The sequence below is a fragment of the Oncorhynchus mykiss genome, chromosome 25 (assembly GCF_057628025.1).
Source record: "Oncorhynchus mykiss isolate SJ-2025 chromosome 25, ASM5762802v1, whole genome shotgun sequence".
NCBI classification, from domain to species: Eukaryota; Metazoa; Chordata; class Actinopteri; order Salmoniformes; family Salmonidae; genus Oncorhynchus; species Oncorhynchus mykiss.
In genome coordinates, this window is record NC_143046.1 from 8,211,558 (window position 1) to 8,231,173 (window position 19,616).

Below are 19,616 nucleotides of genomic sequence, written 5' to 3' on the forward strand. Positions count from 1 at the left end.
GGTAGAGTGGCCAGATGGAAGCCACTCCTCAGTAAAAGGCACATAACAGCCCACTTGGAGTTTACCAAAAGGCATCTAAAGGACTCTCAGACCCTGAGAAACAAGATTCTCTGGTCTGATGAAACCAAGACTCTTTGGCCTGAATGCCAAATGTCACATCTGGAGGAAACCTGGCACCATCCCTATGGTGAAGCATGGTGGTGGCAGCATCATGCTGTGGGGATGTTTTTCAGCGGCAGGGACTGGGAGACTAGTCAGGATCGAGGGAAAGATGAGCGGAGCAACCTACAGAGAAATCCTTGATGAAAACCTGCTCCAGAGCGCTCAGGACCTCAGACTGGGGTGAAGGTTCACCTTCCAACAGGACAACGACCCTAAGACACAGCCAAGATAACGCAGGAGTGGCTTTGAGACAAGTATCTGAATGTCCTTGAGTGGCCCAGTCAGAGCCTGGACTTGAACCCGATCTCTGGAGAGACCTGGAAATAGCTGTGCAGCGACAATCCCCATCCAACCTGACAGAGCTTGAGAGGATCTGCAGAGAAGAATGGCAGAATCATATGAATACAAGTTATTTAAAGGAAACCCTATCAAACTAAAATCACATTTCATAAGACATTCAACACGTGATGAAGAAAAGAGTACAGAGATGAGGACCGATGCAAAGCCAAGTGTACAGAGAGAGATAAGAGAGAGTAAAAGGGATCCGAGGAAAAGTCAAATTGTACACACACACTGACAGACAGGACAGACAGAGAGACAGAGAGAGACAGAGAGACAGAGAGACAGAGAGAGACAGAGAGAGAAGCATTACCACTCCTTAGTGCATCCAGCCAATACTCTTGGGTAGTACATGTAGGCTGAGTACGACAGACAAAGGCTCCTCCAACATGGCCTTTTCATTTATTTAAAGCTGCATTTCGCTCCAGCCTTTAACAACGTTCCACCCATGTGAGAGAGAACTGCCTTCCCCTTGTTGAGTGAAACGTGAGGAATGGGAGCACTGCAGTTACTCTGTCTGGAAAATGGAAGAATACAGACTGAAACAGGGAGGGACTTGTCCCTGGACTTGTCCGATAAGAAACACCCAATTTCCATAGCGAAACGAATGAAAATGTTTTCCGTTGTGTGCCCTAATGAACACGACCCAACTCTTTCCAGACCCACTCAGGCATCAGTGATAAACGGACGGAGCAGGCAGGGGAAAGCCCAGAGAGACACCAGAACATGTAAACAAAACAAAAAAAACAGGAGACGGGCAACACCGACTGAAGGACGCCTCGGGCATCAGAGAGGCTCATCTAGTTGCAGATTGGAAAATTTAAATGCCTTTTTTTTTTTTACTTTGATTTTAATGTGTGTGTTGTGCCTTTAGCTCCCCACCCTCAAACAAGAAAAATAAATAATAATAATAAAGATTTGGTCACAAAAAAAAGAAAGGAATGGAAAAAGTTGTCAATGGTTCAATAGGTAATGCAACATGATATCACAGGAAAATGTAATCCTGACATGTTTTTGCAAAAAGGTCCATTGTTTTCCTCAATACATTGCAGTCAATGGGAAAAGATGTCACAGGGATGATCTTTTTCCTGTTTATGTATATCTGTCTCTCTCTACCTCATCTTTATCCAACCCTCATTCTCTTCTCTCACCCTCCGTCCCTCTCTCACTCTCCCCCTTCGCTCTCCCTCTCTTTCCCTCCCTCTCTCTCCCATCCCTCCTTCACCCTCTCTCCCCCTTCCCTCCTCTCTCTCCCCATCCGTCCTTCACTCACTCTCCCCCTTCCCTCCTCTCTCCCCATCCCTCCTTCACTCACTCTCCCCCTTCTCTCTCCCTTCTCCCCCTCCATTCTCTCTCCCTCCTTCTTTCCCTGCCTCCCCCTCCCCTCTCTCACTCTCCCTCCCCTCTCACACCTCTTGTCTGGCTGTTGACTCTCTCTCTCCCCTCTCCCTTCTCTCTCTCTCCCTCCTGCCCTTCCATTCTTTTTCCCTCCCCCTCCTCTCTCTCCCTCTCCTCCCCCTCTTTCTCCATCCCTCCTTCCCCTTCTCTCCACCTCCCTCACTCTCCCCCTTTTCTCTCTCTCCCGCCCTCCATTCTCTGCCTCCCCCTCCTCTCATCTCTCTCCCGCATACAGGCCGACAGATGGACAGACAGGCAGACAGACAAACAGGCTGGCAGGCAGGCAGACTGAGCTAATATGACTAATTTCACAGTGAGCTAAGACGCTAATATTTGTGTAAACTCTACCTAGTTGTCACCGAGTAGGCTAATACCCCATTTAATGGGTGCACACTCCACAGGTAAGGCTATACAGTGCATATACCGTATGTATGCCCCCAATGCAATTATCCTGTCTAATAAATCCACAGTGGGATTTGAACAATTTGTCTGTTTATTGTAAAATGTATTAATTATTGTATTTATTTGTAAGTTATATTACAACATAACAACCTTATCTAGTCCAAATTCCACTATTGTGGCTAATCCTCATTGTGTCAAGCTTCACACAGGTGCAGCTGGCCACCTGACTGACTGGCATATCTATACGCGACTATTTACCAGTTGTGCACTCTCAAGCTCCAAGAGTCGACTTTTGTTTGTTTGCGAGATGTCTGTAGACACCGCAGAAGTTGCGGGCGGTTTTAAAATTGTATTTTTTCCAAGCATCTTACAAACACTGTCAGCAGCGCCTCTAGTTGCCTCTTGAACCGACTCCGAGCTGGGGTCGTTCGTTTCACACCTCAGGCCCTCCGCCTGGGCTGCGAGAGGGCGGAGAACCGTTAGAGAGAGAGATGAATGTGCTGCCAACAGACAAATCCGGGAGGCAAATCCGGTTGGCGCAGGCGAACCTTCAACTCGTTTGGACAGAGGGCAGGTACTATTAAAACGCACTCAGATCGGGAATATAAGCGTTCTGACCTTTGATCAACGCTGGGAGCAATATTTGGTTGTTAGGGAAAATGTATGGGAATAAAAAGTACATACATTTCTTTAGGAATGTAGTGAAGTAAGAGTTGTCAAAAATATAAATAGTGAAGTACTACTTAAAGTAGTGCTTTCAAGTATTTTTTACATAAGTAGTTTACACCACTCCCTAGTTGTCTTGTTGTGTGTTCTGTCAGAGAAATATTCCTCTCGAGTCGCATTTAAAGTTACGAGTTCCAAAGAAAGGGAAACCTGCATTCTGACAAGCAGTCGATGCACAACAATTCATGCAATCGCGGGGAAAACAGACGTTCTGATGGCCTTTGTTAAAGAGTGGGGTTTCCCAGCTTTCCACTACGTTATTTCTCAACTCCTAAATATGCGCGAACTGCACCATTTTAAACCCGGAGTTTTTAGCAGCGACATTTTTAAGCACGTTACCACTTGCAATTGGCTGTGAGCGCTGCTGACTATTTTAAAACCGCCCGCAAGGGGAGAGTGGGGCTAAATGTAACACGGGTCAATTGTAGGGTAACATGGGGTAAAACGCCACCCTACCTCCCAAAAATGTTTGGGGGAGTGACTTAAAAAAAAATATTGTGATGAGACAGGTGACAGTTTTCGTTGAGCAAGAGTAATGGCAACCAGGGAAAGTGTTGGGGAGGGAAATGGTGACATTCAGTGGTTTCTGTGAGAAGTACAGGCAGTGGATCTATTACCCTAACAGGTAGACAGACCTACCTAATATTCACTGTGTTTATGCAGGTTTTTTGGGAGGACATAAATTCATCATTAGGATGCTAACTAGTTAAAATATCACATTTGGGATCTAGCTAATGATTAGCCCATTATGATGAATACAGATAGACAACCCCATGCTTCAGCCTATTTATTTATAGCTACTATGCTGCATCAGTTAGGCTACAGGAGATTGTGGTTCTTGCTAATAGCATACCTGATCATCTGGACCATGCACAGGCTATATACATGGTCAAAATATGTCAATTAAACTTTAACAAAGAATTTTACCAATATATTATTGGGAGTTATTTCTGGAGGCGGAAATTATATTTTAAATAGTGTCAGCATCATTTTAATTTAATTTATTTTGGAGTTGAATTGAATGAGTAGTTCCAATTGAATCAGTACTATGTGCAGATTGGTATGTATCTTCTTCCCCCAGGGAACAACAGTGTGCAGTACTAGGAGCAGATGTAATATTGCTCTTGACAAGTAGAGCATGCTACAACCTGCCTGTTCTTATACTGTCCCAGAATCACAGAGTGGAGTCCAGACAACATCTCTGACCAGTCTATCACAGTGCCATCCGTTTTGTCACCAAAGCCCCATACACTACCCACCATTGCGACCTGTACACTCTCGTTGGTTGGCCCTCGCTTCATACTCGTCGCCAAACCCACTGGCTACAGGTTATCTACAAGTCTCTGCTAGGTAAATCCCCGCCTTATCTCAGCTCACTGGTCACCATAGCAGCACCCACTCGTAGCACGCGCTCCAGCAGGTATATCTCACTTGGTCACCCCCAAAGCCAATTCCTCCTTTGGTCGACTTTCCTTCCAGTTCTCTGCTGCCCATGACTGGAACGAATTGCAAACATTTCTGAAGCTGGAGACTCACATCTCCCTCACTAGCTTTAAGCACCAGCTGTCAGAGCATTTTACAGATCACTGCACCTGTACATAGCCCATCTGTAAACAGCCCATCTGTAAACAGCCCATCTGTAAACAGCCCATCTATCTACCTCATCCCCATACTGTTTTTTATTTATTTTGCTCCTTTGCACCCCAGTATCTCTACCTGCACATTCATCTTCTGCCAATCTACCATTCCAGTGTTTAATTGCTATATTGTAATTACTTCGCCACCATGGCCTATTTATTTCCTTAACTTACCTCATTTACACTCACTGTATATAGACTTTTTGTTTTCTTTTGTTCTACTGTATTATGGACTGTATGTTTTGTTTATTCCATGTGTAACTCTGTGTTGTTGTATGTGTTGAATTGCTACGCTTTATCTTGGCCAGGTCGCAGTTGCAAATGAGAACTTGTTCTCAACTGGCCTACCTGGTTAAATAAAGGTGTTCTCAACTGGCCTACCTGGTTAAATAAAGGTGTTCTCAACTGGCCTACCTGGTTAAATAAAGGTGTTTCTCAACTAGCCTACCTGGTTAAATAAAGGTGTTCTCAACTAGCCTACCTGGTTAAATAAAGGTGAAAAAATAAATAAAAAAAGAGCTTCATTAATAATAGTTAACACAACAGTGGAGGCTGGTGGGAGGAGCTATAAGAAGGACGGCTCATTGTGTAATGGCTGGAATGGAATTAATGGTACGGTATCAAACATATGGAAACCACGTTTGATTATAATGAGCCCGTCCTTCTTATAGCTCCTCCCACCAGCCTCCACTGAAATACAACATGGTTTAAATTGATTCAGCGCCATCGGCAAGATGTCACTGAGAAAACTGTCCGTTAACCCACTGTTCCTAGGCCGTCATTGTTTACACTGTTGTCTCTTTTCAGCAGCTGGTAAGGATCCATCAAGGAGACGACACCTCTCGTCTTTGCCAGTAACCCTCCTGACCAGAACCAACACCACAGAACTAACATGACCCTCTATCTGACATGGTGCACAATACAAGGTAGAGGATGCCATTTTGGACAGACCCTGATGCTGTCTGTCTGTTGAAGTGCTCTCTCTCAGGTTGCTGACCACTCACAGCTGCAGACAGTCAACACCTCATTCCAATAGACTGACGCATTTTGGCACAACAACAAAAAAACGTTCAGAACGTCCTCACTGAATATAGTAACTAGGCAACGTTTAATCTGGTCAACAGATGACTGACATCTGCAAAGGGGGGAGGGGTCTCTTGTTTTATTCCTTTGATTGGTTTTGTCAACTGACCTTTGTATTCATTAGCTTGATTGTCCTATTTCATGTCAACTCCTTGTCACGTCAAATGTTTGGCTTGACAATGAGCAAGAGGACAAAACACTGACACTCAGGCTGTATTCATTCCACTATGGAAAGTTTATTTTAAACTTTTCTGACAGGACCAAAAGTTTTTTTTACAGGTATTGTTTCCTACTTGCCGGCAAGCTAAAAGTAACGTCGGTGTGACCACTTCCAGAAGTAATGGAGACAACAGTAGATTCGTTTGTCATTTTCTGTGATTGTACATTGAAGTTAACTTATTTAAAATCAGATATCACCTGTTGTTTTAGCATTTATGGAACAAATACCTTGTCATTCTCACCAGAATCCATTTTATACTGGAATTTTCTAGGGGCTTTATAGCTTAAATGGAATATACTGAGATCGGTGTTGTTAATCTTATAATTACAATGAACGCATCGAATGTGACTGAAAATACTGAAGTGGGACATTTCTTATAGGTTGGTGCGCCTTTCCCCAGTTTAGGGCTGGATTCAATCCATAATTATTTTTTATTTTTTTTTAAATCGCTGAAGATCCGCGTTAAAATGAAGTTAATTTCCGTTTGAGCCGAGATACGCAGCATCTACGGTAAAGGCAGTCTCTGCGACTGCGGGAACATTGCCTTTTGTCAAATCGCGCTACAAAAGCGGATCGACAGTGCTACGTATTGACTGAATAGAGCCCCTACACTAACACTATAGTAAGTGTGAAAACATTTAAGACGGGAAACACAGATGCGATAGGTTGTTTTCCCACCAGCGGAGTACAGTTCGTATTGGTCTGTCTTTCCTGGACAGCCGAGATGAATATTCCTGATAGTAAACCCGTCCGCGTAGTACATACCAACAAAGACATGCATGCTGAGCTCTGATAACAGCAACGTTACATTTCAATGGTTTATTCTGCAGTATGTACAGGTCATCCCTAGTAAAACTATTTTCTTTTACAGTATGTACAGGTTAAATCAACCCAATTTCTTATTAAGTTATAATGCTCACGCCTGCAGCAAAATATTGATATCCCAGAGAGGGTATTAAGTCGTCCATCACTCGGGACTCTATGGCTACACCCTATTCCCTAGGTAGTGCACTACTTGGACCAGACACCTATGCACTACATAGGGAATAGGGTACCATTACAGACAAAGCCAGATTGAAATTTAACATTGCTTCCTTTAAGTCAATGGGTCAGACCTCCCTGTAACACGGTCTGACAAGCTGGACAATAAGGAGGATCAATTTTATTGTCACGGGGGAAAGCAGAAGAAAAAGTAATCTTTCACAGTTGGAAGGACAAGTACCAGTGACCTGAGATTTAGAAACACTGTTCACTTTGTTGTCACTGAACAAGAACTCAGGACAGGTGTGTATATGAAAAAGTCCAGTCTCAGGCCAGGTGTGTATTTGAAGAAGTCTGGTCTCAGGCCAGGTGTGTATTTGAAGAAGTCCAGTCTCAGGCCAGGTGTGTATTTGAAGAAGTCTGGTCTCAGGCCAGGTGTGTATTTGAAGAAGTCTGGTCTCAGGCCAGGTGTGTATTTGAAGAAGTCCAGTCTCAGGCCAGGTGTGTATTTGAAGAAGTCTGGTCTCAGGCCAGGTGTGTATTTGAAGAAGTCTGGTCTCAGGCCAGGTGTGTATTTGAAGAAGTCTGGTCTCAGGCCAGGTGTGTATTTGAAGAAGTCCGGTCTGTGTGTTGAATATGACTCCTCAGTATTGGGTAAACGGGAGGGGGAGGGGGGGGACGACAAAACCTGCATATGGATCATAAGATGTCAGGCAGTATTTTCGTATCTTACTTTTATGTGTTCCAACCACAACAACAAAAAGGTTGTGGAACAACAAGTTGGTCCTTCCTCCTCTCTCTTGGCTGTCTGAGTTTAAACAACACAAAACACAGAGTCAGGAGGAGAAAGGAGAGAAATAAAATACAGCTATAATTATTAATTGGTCATCAAATGTATTGATTGATAAGTCAGTTCCCAGAATGCACCAGTTGGCATGTTTTAGTGGTCAGGAGGAGGGGGTGTGGTCTCGAGTTTGCGGAGACGACGGCGCCTCAGCTCTGAAGGGTTGGGCTCTCCGTCTTCCCCGACTTCCTCTCCATCCCCCTGGTCTTCACTGTCGCTCAACGTGGTAGAGTCTGGCTGGGAGAAACCTGTGGCCCCATTCACAGCTTCAGGTTCAGCGGCTGGAGAGAAGAGACATAGGAGTGAAACTAAAGGGAGAAAATGTGTCTACAGTGTATTTTTAAAAAAAAATATTATATGGCGCTTTAAAATCCCACTAACAGCTAGTCCGGATTCCTAACTGAATAATTCTGTTTCACAATATCTGTCAGTCAATGGGAAGACTTACCTGACAGTCGTTCTCCTGGGTTTCTGCACTAGTGGAGACTTAGTGCCTTCGGAAAGTATTCAGACCCCTTGACATTTTTTTTAAATAAATTACCAACATCTTCTAAAAACCTGTTTTCGCTTGTCATTATGGTGTAGTGTGTGTAGAAAAAGTTTTTCTTTCTTTCTTTCATCCATCCATTTTAGAATAAGGCTGTAACTTAACAAAATGTGGGTGGGGGTGGGGGGGGGGGGGAATCAAGAATGCACTGCACCTGTACTGCTCTGAGAGTCGTTCTCCTGGTTCTCCTGGGTTTCTGCACTAGTGGAGGGAGGAGATGATCCGCTGGCCTCGCCAGCCGCGCTGCTGGTTTCTGACTGAGGAGGACTGAGGAGCAAAGGAGTGGCATGATAATCATATGCCAAACAATAAGGTAAATGTTGACCCACTACAGAAAGATGTGGTTTTCCCCCATATAAAAATGAAAACGAGGCATCATTACATGAGTGTGGCGACGGTGGTGAGGTATTGGTCGATGTTGAGCATGGCAGCGTCCAGTAGAGTGTGGATGTTGTGGAGACACTGCAGTCTGGCCTCCAGGCCTCTACGGCCCTCCTGCTCCAGCTCCCTCAGCTCAGCCTCTGACATGGTGGACAGGGCCGGGGGAGGAGGGGGCATGGATGACACTGGAACAGAGCACACAGCATGACAAGGTTATTCAAGATGCCAGCCTTACAGATTTGTGAACAGCCCTCCCCCGGCAACAGCCCTCCCCCCGGCAACTTGGTAAATAAGAATGTTGAAAATGGTGGCCAATCTACAGTATATCATGGAGGCTTCATTTTTAAGTGAAGGAGTAAGAATGACTCTAGCTCTTACCAAATGGTGGAGGTGGTGGTGGCATAGTCAGCCACGGAGCTGAGGGGAATGGTGGGAAGGAGTGGAAGGGGAACCCAGGCATAGGGCCTCCTGGAGCAGGAGCAGCACCGACTGTACTGGCCCCAGTGGTGCCTGATTCACACAAAGAGAAATTATGACTTCAATGTTCACAGAATGTTAGGATGGACACTTTAGGGCTGGTCTCCCAGACCCAGAGGAAGTCTAGTCCTGGACCAAAAAAGCATGCTCAATTGAGAATCTCTATTGAATGTGCCATTTTGTCATCTAGGTCCGGGAAACTACTTCTTCAATTGGTTAATAGCTAGCTATTATAATAGAATGTCAAAATGCCAGTCCAAGTACCAGAGAGGAGAAACGACACTCACCAGCTCCCTGAGTCTGAGCTGCCTCTGTGGCCCCTGGGTTCTCTGTGGCGCCAGCGGCACCAGCAGGGGGGGCCGCTCCAGGGAAGGGCCCCCAGAAAGGAAACAGCCCTGGGGGGAAGTGGGGCATCATTCCAGGGCCAACTAGAGGAGACAAGAGGGAGACGCATGTCAGTCAGCTGCTTGCTTGGGAGTCAACCCAGTTTATATCTAGTAACTTAATGAAACTATTACTAGATTCCTATAAGATACACAGTAACTTCTTTAAACCATTACTAGGTTAGTATCAGATACACAGTAACTTCCTGAAACCATTACTAGGTTAGTATCAGATACACAGTAACTTCCTGAAACCATTAATAGGTTAGTATCAGATACACAGTAACTTCCTGAAACCATTACTAGGTTCCTATAAGATACAGTAACTTCCTGAAACCATTACTAGGTTAGTATCAGATACACTACATGGCCAAAAGTATGTGAATGTCCCTTCAAATTTGTGGATTTGGCTATTTCAGCCTCACCTGTTGCTGACAGGTGTATAAAGTCGGGCATACAGCCATGCAATCTCCATAGACAAATATTGGAAGTAAAATGGCCTTACTGGAGAGCTCAGCGACTTTCAACGTGGCACCATCATAGGATGCCATATTTCTAACAAGTCAGTTCGTCAAATTTCTGCCCTCCTAGAGCTGCCCAGGTCAACTGTAAGTGTTGTTATTGTGAAGTGGAAACGTCTAGGAGCAACAACGGCTCAGCTGCAAAGTGGTAGGCTACACAAGCTCACAGAACAGGACCGCAGAGTGCTTAAACACATAAAACTTGTCTGTTCTCGGATGCAACTCTCACTACAGAGATCCAAACTGTCTCTGGAAGCAACGTCAGTACAATAACTGTTCGTCTGCAGCTTCATGAAATGGGTTTCCATGGCCGAGCAGTCGCACACAAGCCTAAGATCACCATGCTCAATGCCAAGCGTCGGCTGGAGTGGTGTAAAGCTCACCGCCATTGGACTCTGGAGCAGTGGAAACGTGTTCTCTGGAGTGATGAATCACGCTTCACCATCTGGCAGTCCGACGGACTAATCTGGGTTTGGCAGATGCCAAGAGAACGCTACCTGCCCCAATGCATAGTGCCAACTGTAATGTTTGGTGGAGGAGGCATAATGGTCTGAGGCTGTTTTTTAATGGTTCGGGCTTTGCCCCTAAGTTCCAGTGAAGGGAAATATTAACGCTACAGCATACAATGACATTCTAGACGATTCTGTGCTTACAACTTTATGGTAACAGGCCCTTTCCTGTTTCAGCATGACAATGCCCCTGGGAACAAAGAAGCGAGGTCCATACAGAATTTGTGTCGAGATTGGGGTGGAAGAACTTGACTGGCCTGCACAGAGCCCTGACCTCAACCCCATCTAAAACCTTTGGGATGAATTGGAAAGCTGACTGCGAGCCAGAGGCCTAATCGCCCAACATCAGTGCCCGACCTCACTAATGCTCTTGTGGCTGAATGGAAGCAAGTCCCCACAGCAATGTTCCAACATCTAGTGGAAGGCCTTCCCAGAAGAGTGGAGGCTGTTTATAGCAGCAAAAGGGGGACCAACACCATATTAATGCCCATGATTTTGGAATGAGAGGTTCGACAAGCAGGTGTCCACATACTTTTGTATGTGGTGTATCTAGAAACTTCATGAATCCATTACGAGGTTACTATCAGCTATCTACTAATATCATCAAACCATTACTAGGTTCATATCACATATCTAGTAACTACCTGAAACGAGGGAACTCGTTTGCCATATATTAAAAGATACTAATTGGCTGAAATGAGCTGGCATAAAAATATACCGGTTTCATTTGAAGACAAAAATGTTGACAGCTGTGTCATACAGGTTGCAAAATAAATGGGAAGAGATTTGCGATGTACCGATTCCATGGCACATGAACTGGTACACAAAAAAACCTTGTGATTCAACACTGAGTTTTTCCCAGTTAAACTATTATATAAAAATTACAACATGCACTTCAAATTAATCTTAAAAACTAGCAGGGTCGGGCGATCTGGAAAGCCAGTCAATAAATAACATAATAATACTCGTAAGAAAGGTTTTCATCTTTAGCTCACAGTCTGTGGATACTATATGATTAGAATGGTATATTTTGATGTACATTTTATGTAAATGATGTAAAACATCACAGCACAATTCAAAGATAAATGGCCCATGGAAACCAAACGAGGTGGTCTATTGGTGATAGGTGGGATGGGCTGAGAGAGGCTGAGAGAGGCGGGATTAAAGATCTGAGGTCTATTGGTGATAGGTGGGATGGGTTGAGGGATGGGATTAAAGAGCTGAGGTCTATTGGTGATAGGTGGGATGGGCTGAGAGGTGGGATTAAAGAGCTGAGGTCTATTGGTGATAGGTGGGATGGGCTGAGAGAGGCTGAGAGGTGGGATTAAAGAGCTGAGGTCTATTGGTGATAGGTGGGATGGGCTGAGAGAGGCTGAGGGGTGGGATTAAAGAGCTGAGGTCTATTGGTGATAGGTGGGATGGGCTGAGAGAGGCTGAGGGGTGGGATTAAAGAGCTGAGGTCTATTGGTGATAGGTGGGATGGGCTGAGAGAGGCTGAGGGGTGGGATTAAAGAGCTGAGGTCTATTGGTGATAGGTGGGATGGGCTGAGAGAGGCTGAGGGGTGGGATTAAAGAGCTGAGGTCTATTGGTGATAGGTGGGATGGGCTGAGAGTGTCTGAGGGGTGGGATTAAAGAGCTGAGGTCTATTGGTGATAGGTGGGATGGGCTGAGAGGTGGGATTAAAGAGCCGAGGTCTATTGGTGATAGGTGGGATGGGCTGAGAGGTGGGATTAAAGAGTTGAGGTCTATTGGTGATAGGTGGGATGGGCTGAGGGGTGGGATTAAAGAGCTGAGGTCTATTGCTGATAGGTGGGATGGGCTGAGAGGTGGGATTAAAGAGCTGAGGCCTATTGGTGATAGGTGGGATGGGCTGAGAGAGGTTGAGGGGTGGGATTAAAGAGCTGAGGTCTATTGGTGATAGGTGGGATGGGCTGAGAGGTGGGATTAAAGAGCTGAGGCCTATTGGTGATAGGTGGGATGGGCTGAGGGGTGTGATTAAAGAGCTGAGGTCTATTGGTGATAGGTGGGATGGGCTGAGAGGTGGGATTAAAGAGCTGAGGCCTATTGGTGATAGGTGGGATGGGCTGAGAGAGGTTGAGGGGTGGGATTAAAGAGCTGAGGTCTATTGGTGATAGGTGGGATGGGCTGAGAGAGGCTGAGGGGTGGGATTAAAGAGCTGAGGTCTATTGGTGATAGGTGGGATGTGCTGAGAGTGGCTGAGGGGTGGGATTAAAGAGCTGAGGTCTATTGGTGATAGGTGGGATGGGCTGAGAGAGGCTGAGAGGTGGGATTAAAGAGCTGAGGTCTATTGGTGATAGGTGGGATGGGTTGAGGGGTGTGATTAAAGAGCTGAGGTCTATTGGTGATAGGTGGGATGGGCTGAGGGGTGGGATTAAAGAGCTGAGGTCTATTGGTGATAGGTGGGATGGCTGAGAGGCGGGATTAAAGAGCTGAGGTCTATTGGTGATAGGTGGGAGGGGCAGAGAGGCGGGATTAAAGAGCTGAGGTCTATTGGTGATAGGTGGGATGGGCTGAGAGAGGCTGAGGGGTGGGATTAAAGAGCTGAGGTCTATTGGTGATAGGTGGGATGGGCTGAGAGAGGCTGAGGGGTGGGATTAAAGAGCTGAGGTCTATTGGTGATAGGTGGGAGGGGCAGAGAGGTGGGATTAAAGAGCTGAGGTCTATTGGTGATAGGTGGGATGGGCTGAGAGGCGGGATTAAAGAGCTGAGGTCTATTGGTGATAGGTGGGATGGGCTGAGAGGCGGGATTAAAGAGCTGAGGTCTATTAGTGATAGGTGGGATGGGCTGAGGGAGGCGGGATTAAAGCGCTGAGGTCTATTGGTGATAGGTGGGATGGGCTGAGAGGTGGGATTAAAGAGCTGAGGTCTATTGGTGATAGGTGGGATGGGCTGAGAGAGGCTGAGGGGTGGGATTAAAGAGCTGAGGTCTATTGGTGATAGGTGGGATGGGCTGAGGGGTGGGATTAAAGATCTGAGGTCTATTGGTGATAGGTGGGATGGGCTGAGGGGTGGGATTAAAGAGCTGAGGTCTATTGGTGATAGGTGGGATGGGCTGAGAGAGGCTGAGGGGTGGGATTAAAGATCTGAGGTCTATTGGTGATAGGTGGGATGGGCTGAGAGAGGCTGAGGGGTGGGATTAAAGATCTGAGGTCTATTGGTGATAGGTGGGATGGGCTGAGAGAGGCTGAGGGGTGGGATTAAAGATCTGAGGTCTATGGTGATAGGTGGGATTAAAGAGCTGGTGTTTGGTAATGTATTATTGTTATGTGACTGCTTTATATAAAAGTATCATAGCAAAAAAGCTGTAAAAAAAAAAGTGAATATATTTGTGCTCCAAAAAGGGGTTAATAAATTAAACTAAAATACATTTAAAATTATTTTTTAATCAATGAATGAAACTACATTTGACGTTAGACAATGGGCGTGTTGTTCTGTGTGGTGCTACCCACCGTTCCCAGGTGGACCAGGGACAGGGGCGTTGACAGGTGCTGCCGGGGCAGGAGGCTGGGCAGGCGCTGGGGCGGGAGGCTGGTTGGGGTTAGAGGCCCGGAGGACATCCATACGACATGTAGGACACGTCTGCTGTCTCTGGAACCAGGAGCGAAGGCAACTGGGACACAAAATGAAGGAAAAAGGTTAGTTAGCTACACAGAGTCTGGAACCAGGAGCGAAGGCAACTGGGACACAAAATGAAGGAAACGGTTAGTTAGTTACACAGAGTCTCTGGAACGAAGGCAACTGGGACACAAAATGAAGGAAAAGGTTAGTTAGTGACATAAAAAGCAGAAAACCAACAGGACCAGCAAAAACACTAATGGGACAGAAATGGTGATGAAATGTATTCATATTTTTACCTTTATTTAACTAGGCAAGTCAGTGAAGAACAAATTCTTATTTACAATGACGGCCTAGAAACAGTGGGTTAACTGCCTGTTCAGGGGCAGAACCACAGATGTGTACCTTGTCAGCTCGGGGGTTTGAACTTACAACCTTCCGGTTACTAGTCCAACGCTCTAATCACTAGGCTACCCTGCCGCCCCATATGACTAGACAAATGTACAAAAAAAAAAGAAAAATTATATATATACACAACACACACATATGTATTTGTATTTTCTCATTTCTGATACCGTTCTGTCTAAAACAGGAATAGTATAGTAGTATCCATAAAATACCTTGCGTGGAAGATATGGTTGCAGGGAAGTTTCTTGGCTCCAGTCACCATCTCTTCACGACAGATGATACACACGTTGTCTGAAGCCAGCAGATCTTCAGGAGTGGCATCTGGGTAACTGCAGAGATACACAGAGTTAATAGACCATGGACTAGTCCATCAATGTTTATTAAAAAAAATAAAAAAATATGAATCCTAATAAAATGATGAATATGGTAAGAGGAATGTTTTTTTTTCTCCCATTGTGGAGACACAAAATAACAAATAAAAACAGATGCATAGCACACTCACAGTGTATTCATGTTGCGGATAGCGCGCCGAGACATTATTGCATCCGTAACAGCTTTCTTGAACTGCCTAAAGAATAGAATCCAGAAATTCAAGTGTTCTAATGGTTACACCTGCCTCCAATAACAACAAAACGATAAGAGAAGACAATCTGTTGGCCAGGTAACATATTGAGTCTTCAGAGAGCCCTGGCTTCCAGGTCTAATCATTTAGAATGGTATCTTTATTTTAGGGTTTAGAGCAGCTGTGTTGCTCACCTCATAGCCAGGTACATGGGCCGGATGGCGAATAGGGGGAAGGTGTGCACCTTTATCATGATGGTCATGAACGCCATGTACAGGAGGACCTTGATGAAACCTGGGGGGGGGGGGGGGGGGGGGGGGGTTTAATGTCTTAAGCATCCCACTTCAGTGTGTGTGTGTGAGATATATATATATATATATATACATACATACACACACACACACACAAAAGTTTGGGGTCACTTGGCAAAAACATTTCTCAGGCTATTCCATGCAAGAAATTGCAAAGAAACTGGAGCTCTCGTACAACGCTGTGTACTACTCCCTTCACAGAACAGAGCAAACTGGCTCTGACCAGAATAGAAAGAGTGGGAGGCCCCGGTGCACAACTGAGCAAGAGGACAAGTACCTTAGTGTCTAGTTTGAGAAACAGATGCCTCACAAGTCCTCAACTGGGATCTTCAGTTTCTTGGCAATTTCTCACATGGAATAGCCTTAATTTCTCAGAACAAGAATAGAGTTTCAGAAGAAAGGTCTTTGTTTATGGCCATTTTGAGCCTGTAATCGAACCCACAAATGCTGATGCTCCAGATACTCAACTAGTCTAAAGGAGGCCAGTTTTAATGCTTCTTTAATCAGAACAACAGTTTTCAGCTGTGCTAACATAATTGCAAAAGCATTTTCTAATGATCAATTAGCATTTTGAAATGATAAACTGCGATTAGCTAACACAACGTGCCATTGGAACACAGGAGTGATGGTTGCTGATAATGGGCCTCTGTACGCCTATGTAGATATTCCATAAACCAGCCTTTTCCAGCTACAATAGTCATTTACAACATTAACAATGTCTACGCTGTATTTATGATCAATTTAATGTTATTTTAAATGGAACAAAAAAAATGATTTTCTTTAAAAAACAAGGACATTTCTAAGTGACCATGTTCATTGAACATGCTTTTCATTTTCTGAAATGAGGATCCAAGAAACTGCATTTTTAAAGTTGTACAGCAAGTGTAGAGTATATTTAGTGATAACAGGCATCATACCAGTGTAGAGTATATTTAGTGATAACAGGCATCATACCAGTGTAGAGTATATTTAGTGATAACAGGCATCATACCAGTGTAGAGTATATTTAGTGATAACAGGTATCATACCAGTGTAGAGTATATTTAGTGATAACAGGTATCATACCAGTGTAGAGTATATTTAGTGATAACAGGTATCATACCAGTGTAGAGTATATTTAGTGATAACAGGTATCATACCAGTGTAGAGTATATTTAGTGATAACAGGTATCATACCAGTGTAGAGTATATTTAGTGATAACAGGCATCATACCAGTGAAGAGCTCGGTGTAGAGCATGTAGACTGCTTTGTTGTCCCAGGGGTTGTCACTCTGGAGGTCGACAGTGTGGAGGGTGTACTTGATGAAGGTGGTGAACACCATTGTCATCAGGATGGCATACTAAACAACAACAGTTATTCTTTTTGGTAAGAAGAGAAGTGCGCTGAATTATTACCAACTGCTCATATTCATCAAGTCAACAAATATTACTCCAAAAACATAAAGTGGCATGCATGTACCAATAAAGCATCACATATGACTGAAATTCAAAAATGGCAACGTATAGTTTTACAAACCTCAAACCCAAAGACCAGCTGGACAGAGGCCCCTCGTGTGATGATACTGTGACAGGCATGGTTAACAAACAGGAAGTCCAGGACTCCCAGCAACAACATCAGAGCTAGGTGAGAGATGCAATGATTTAGATAGAATGACAAGTCAGTGGGTTTCTGTCCATGCCAAACCAGTCATTTTGACTAAACACACTAGTATAGGCCTTGAGGTTCTTGCCAAGATATGCCAGTTGTGTTATCAAGTTTCAAGGTCCATGTTTCAGTTTAAATGATGTGCATTCAGGACCAGGTGCAACAGTCTGATATATTTGCATATTAATTTAAGAAACACACTTGGTCCTAAAAACACCAGTTTCACATATCTGTGAATAAATCAGTCACACTCCAATAAGTAGTAACAATTAAAAGTACTGATATACACACTGTAGGGTCAATTAAAAGATAGCATAACACATACTGTACTGTAAACCACTGAAGGGCCCATTACAAGGTATTGTAAATCACTGAGTGGGCCTTTAACACCTTGAAGAGATATTACCCATACTCACAGAACACCCTGAAGTGGAAGACCCAGGATATATTAGGACTTCTCTCCATCTGAGTGAGAAGGTGGGGAAAATACCATCAGAACAGACAGACATGTGCTTTCCTTTCACATTCATTGCCACTTTATGGATGGTAAACATGTTTAAGGGTAGGGTAAACTCAATGTCTTAACCATGTGAAATATCTACACAAATGTGTTTAACATGTAACAAACAGCCTCTCACAAAGTCCACCCTGTCCTCAGCCAGCCAGTGGAAGCACTTAATGAAGAGCAGCAGGGTGAAGAGGGCAACGAAGCGGGGAGAGAAGTCATCCCTGAACACGGTAAAGGCCAGACACGTCTCTGTGACAGCATACCAGGATCGCTCTATCAGATGCTGAACAGAGAGAAAGGTGCTTTTTAGTGATAACCTTTTAAAACACTATCATACTGACCCAAACGTGTACTGGCTTTGACATTTTATTTTCAGATTTTCCTTTCTGGCACGAGTCTAGTAAATATGGTGAATGCGTAACCAAGACAACACAGCTTGGCTCAGCTGTGTGTAGAGGGTATAATGGTTGCAACACAGGCGTAAACACTAGCAGAATTACATAGAAGTCCAGTGGTAGTTCATTGAACAACACAGATCTAGAGCCCTAGCAAACCAAACAGGAGGTAAACAAATACTGAAATAACATATCATTGGTCCATACCTCCATCTCTGCAGCTCTCAGCTGCCCGAAGAAGACTTTACGCATGAACTTTCCCAACAGGAACACCAACACAAACGCCTGGATGTACAACACCTGACACGAAGAGGAGAGGGAAAGCCACGTTACAGGCCATACATCTGATAAACATATCAATCAAACAGGGGAATGTAGAGAACTAGTGTGTACTCACTGCCATACTGGGGCTACTCTTGGTGAGGTAGACCACAGTGGGGTAGAACTGGTGTTTGAGCAAGTAGGCATGGGCAATCACAGCGCCAGTCAGAGCCAGACTGGTGGCAGTCACCAGCGCTGCACGCACCATTGTGCAGGCAATATCTACAGCGATGTGGTAGGACGACAGGGCAACACAGTCAGGCCATCAGAACATAGATCAGGCGAGGACCTTGACATTTCATAATCCTGGTCGTTGGACAATACAATGTGGAAATTGTCCAATTGTTTCCTTACAACTCACTAGCTAACTAACAGCCTGTGAATATATACATGCAATTTGACAGCTGCCTAGGGTGCAAGTGTAAACAGAGAGCAATGATTGAACTAGATTGACACTTGACATCAACAAAATTACATATTCACTCAATTTGATTTAGCTTTAATTTCGCTTAAACTAAATCCTGCATTGTTGAAATGCCAAGTTGTATCTATCAAGCTGGGTAGACGTATCGGTTGGCAAGTAAACAAGACAAGCTAGTTTAACATACTAGTACCCTATTCAACTCAGCCACATAAAGCTAATACTTAGCTAGTTAAGAGTGTAGTTGAAGGGTTGTGTAAACTAATCTGGCCTGGAAGGGACTTATCTCTGCATACCCAGCTAGTTTAGCTAACGTTAACTAGCTGTCCTACTGTCACTGAAGTACGAAACTAATTTGGACAACTAGCTAGCTACCTTGCTGACGTTCGCTACTCACGGTTTCCGATGGCGTTTTCGCCACGAAATTAACTTGCTGAGTTTTGATCCAAACGCCTTGATTGAGGGCGTTCACTAGGATTACAAATATATATATCGACTTCAACTATATCACGACCAATTAAGTTCCCATTCTTCAGAACATTTCTGCTGTCTAGTTTACTAACATATATACACACACACCCCAGGTGCCAAAGACGCCTGAGTCTCTCGGATACGTGTTTCTTCGGCTTGCTCTTCCGAGTTGCCACGTCACTTCCGGGGAAATCCAAACTAGGTAAACCCAGCCGTTCAAGGGGATGATTAAACGGAGAAAAACACAAATCTGTTGGAATAGCAAGTTAACTGGCGTAATATTACAATATAAATTGTGACACTCAACCTGAAGAATTTATGTCAGTGTTGTAGCTAATAGCTAGTTAACTAACGGTCCTCAATGGGAGTGCATGGTTTTTCACACCG

General features: G+C 44.5%; 1 protein-coding gene across 4 annotated transcripts; it reads right to left on the reverse strand.

Moving 5' to 3' along the window:
* Nucleotides 1-5,959: 5,959 nt before the first annotated feature.
* On the reverse strand, nucleotides 5,960-19,579 carry LOC110504356 (E3 ubiquitin-protein ligase synoviolin). 4 transcript variants are annotated; one of them, XM_036970504.2, is made up of 16 exons: nucleotides 19,156-19,579; nucleotides 18,414-18,559; nucleotides 18,224-18,316; nucleotides 17,752-17,904; nucleotides 17,530-17,578; nucleotides 16,985-17,088; nucleotides 16,682-16,808; nucleotides 15,352-15,451; nucleotides 15,098-15,163; nucleotides 14,808-14,924; nucleotides 14,082-14,242; nucleotides 9,485-9,625; nucleotides 9,099-9,230; nucleotides 8,722-8,905; nucleotides 8,494-8,606; nucleotides 5,960-8,073 (listed from the first exon to the last, which is right to left on the reverse strand). In XM_036970504.2, exons 2-16 carry the CDS (start codon nucleotides 18,543-18,545, stop codon nucleotides 7,889-7,891), a joined length of 1,857 nt encoding a protein of 618 aa, XP_036826399.2. In that variant the 5' UTR covers nucleotides 18,546-18,559; nucleotides 19,156-19,579; the 3' UTR covers nucleotides 5,960-7,888. The 4 variants fall into 4 exon arrangements, 3 of the variants coding, with proteins under 3 accessions (XP_036826399.2, XP_036826401.2, XP_036826400.2); XM_036970506.2 differs by having other exon boundaries at nucleotides 19,338-19,432; XM_036970505.2 differs by having other exon boundaries at nucleotides 19,134-19,409.
* Nucleotides 19,580-19,616: the final 37 nt, after the last annotated feature.

Coding starts and splice junctions, on each gene's coding strand:
- LOC110504356 (XM_036970504.2), bottom strand. CDS start 18,545: ATGGTGCGTGCAGCGCTGGTGACTGCCACCAGTCTGGCTCTGACTGGC. Junction 17,905..18,223: donor TGAGAGCTGCAGAGATGGAG/GTATGGACCAAT, acceptor CTCTCTGTTCAG/CATCTGATAGAGCGATCCTG. Junction 8,906..9,098: donor ACCACCACCTCCACCATTTG/GTAAGAGCTAGA, acceptor GCTCTGTTCCAG/TGTCATCCATGCCCCCTCCT.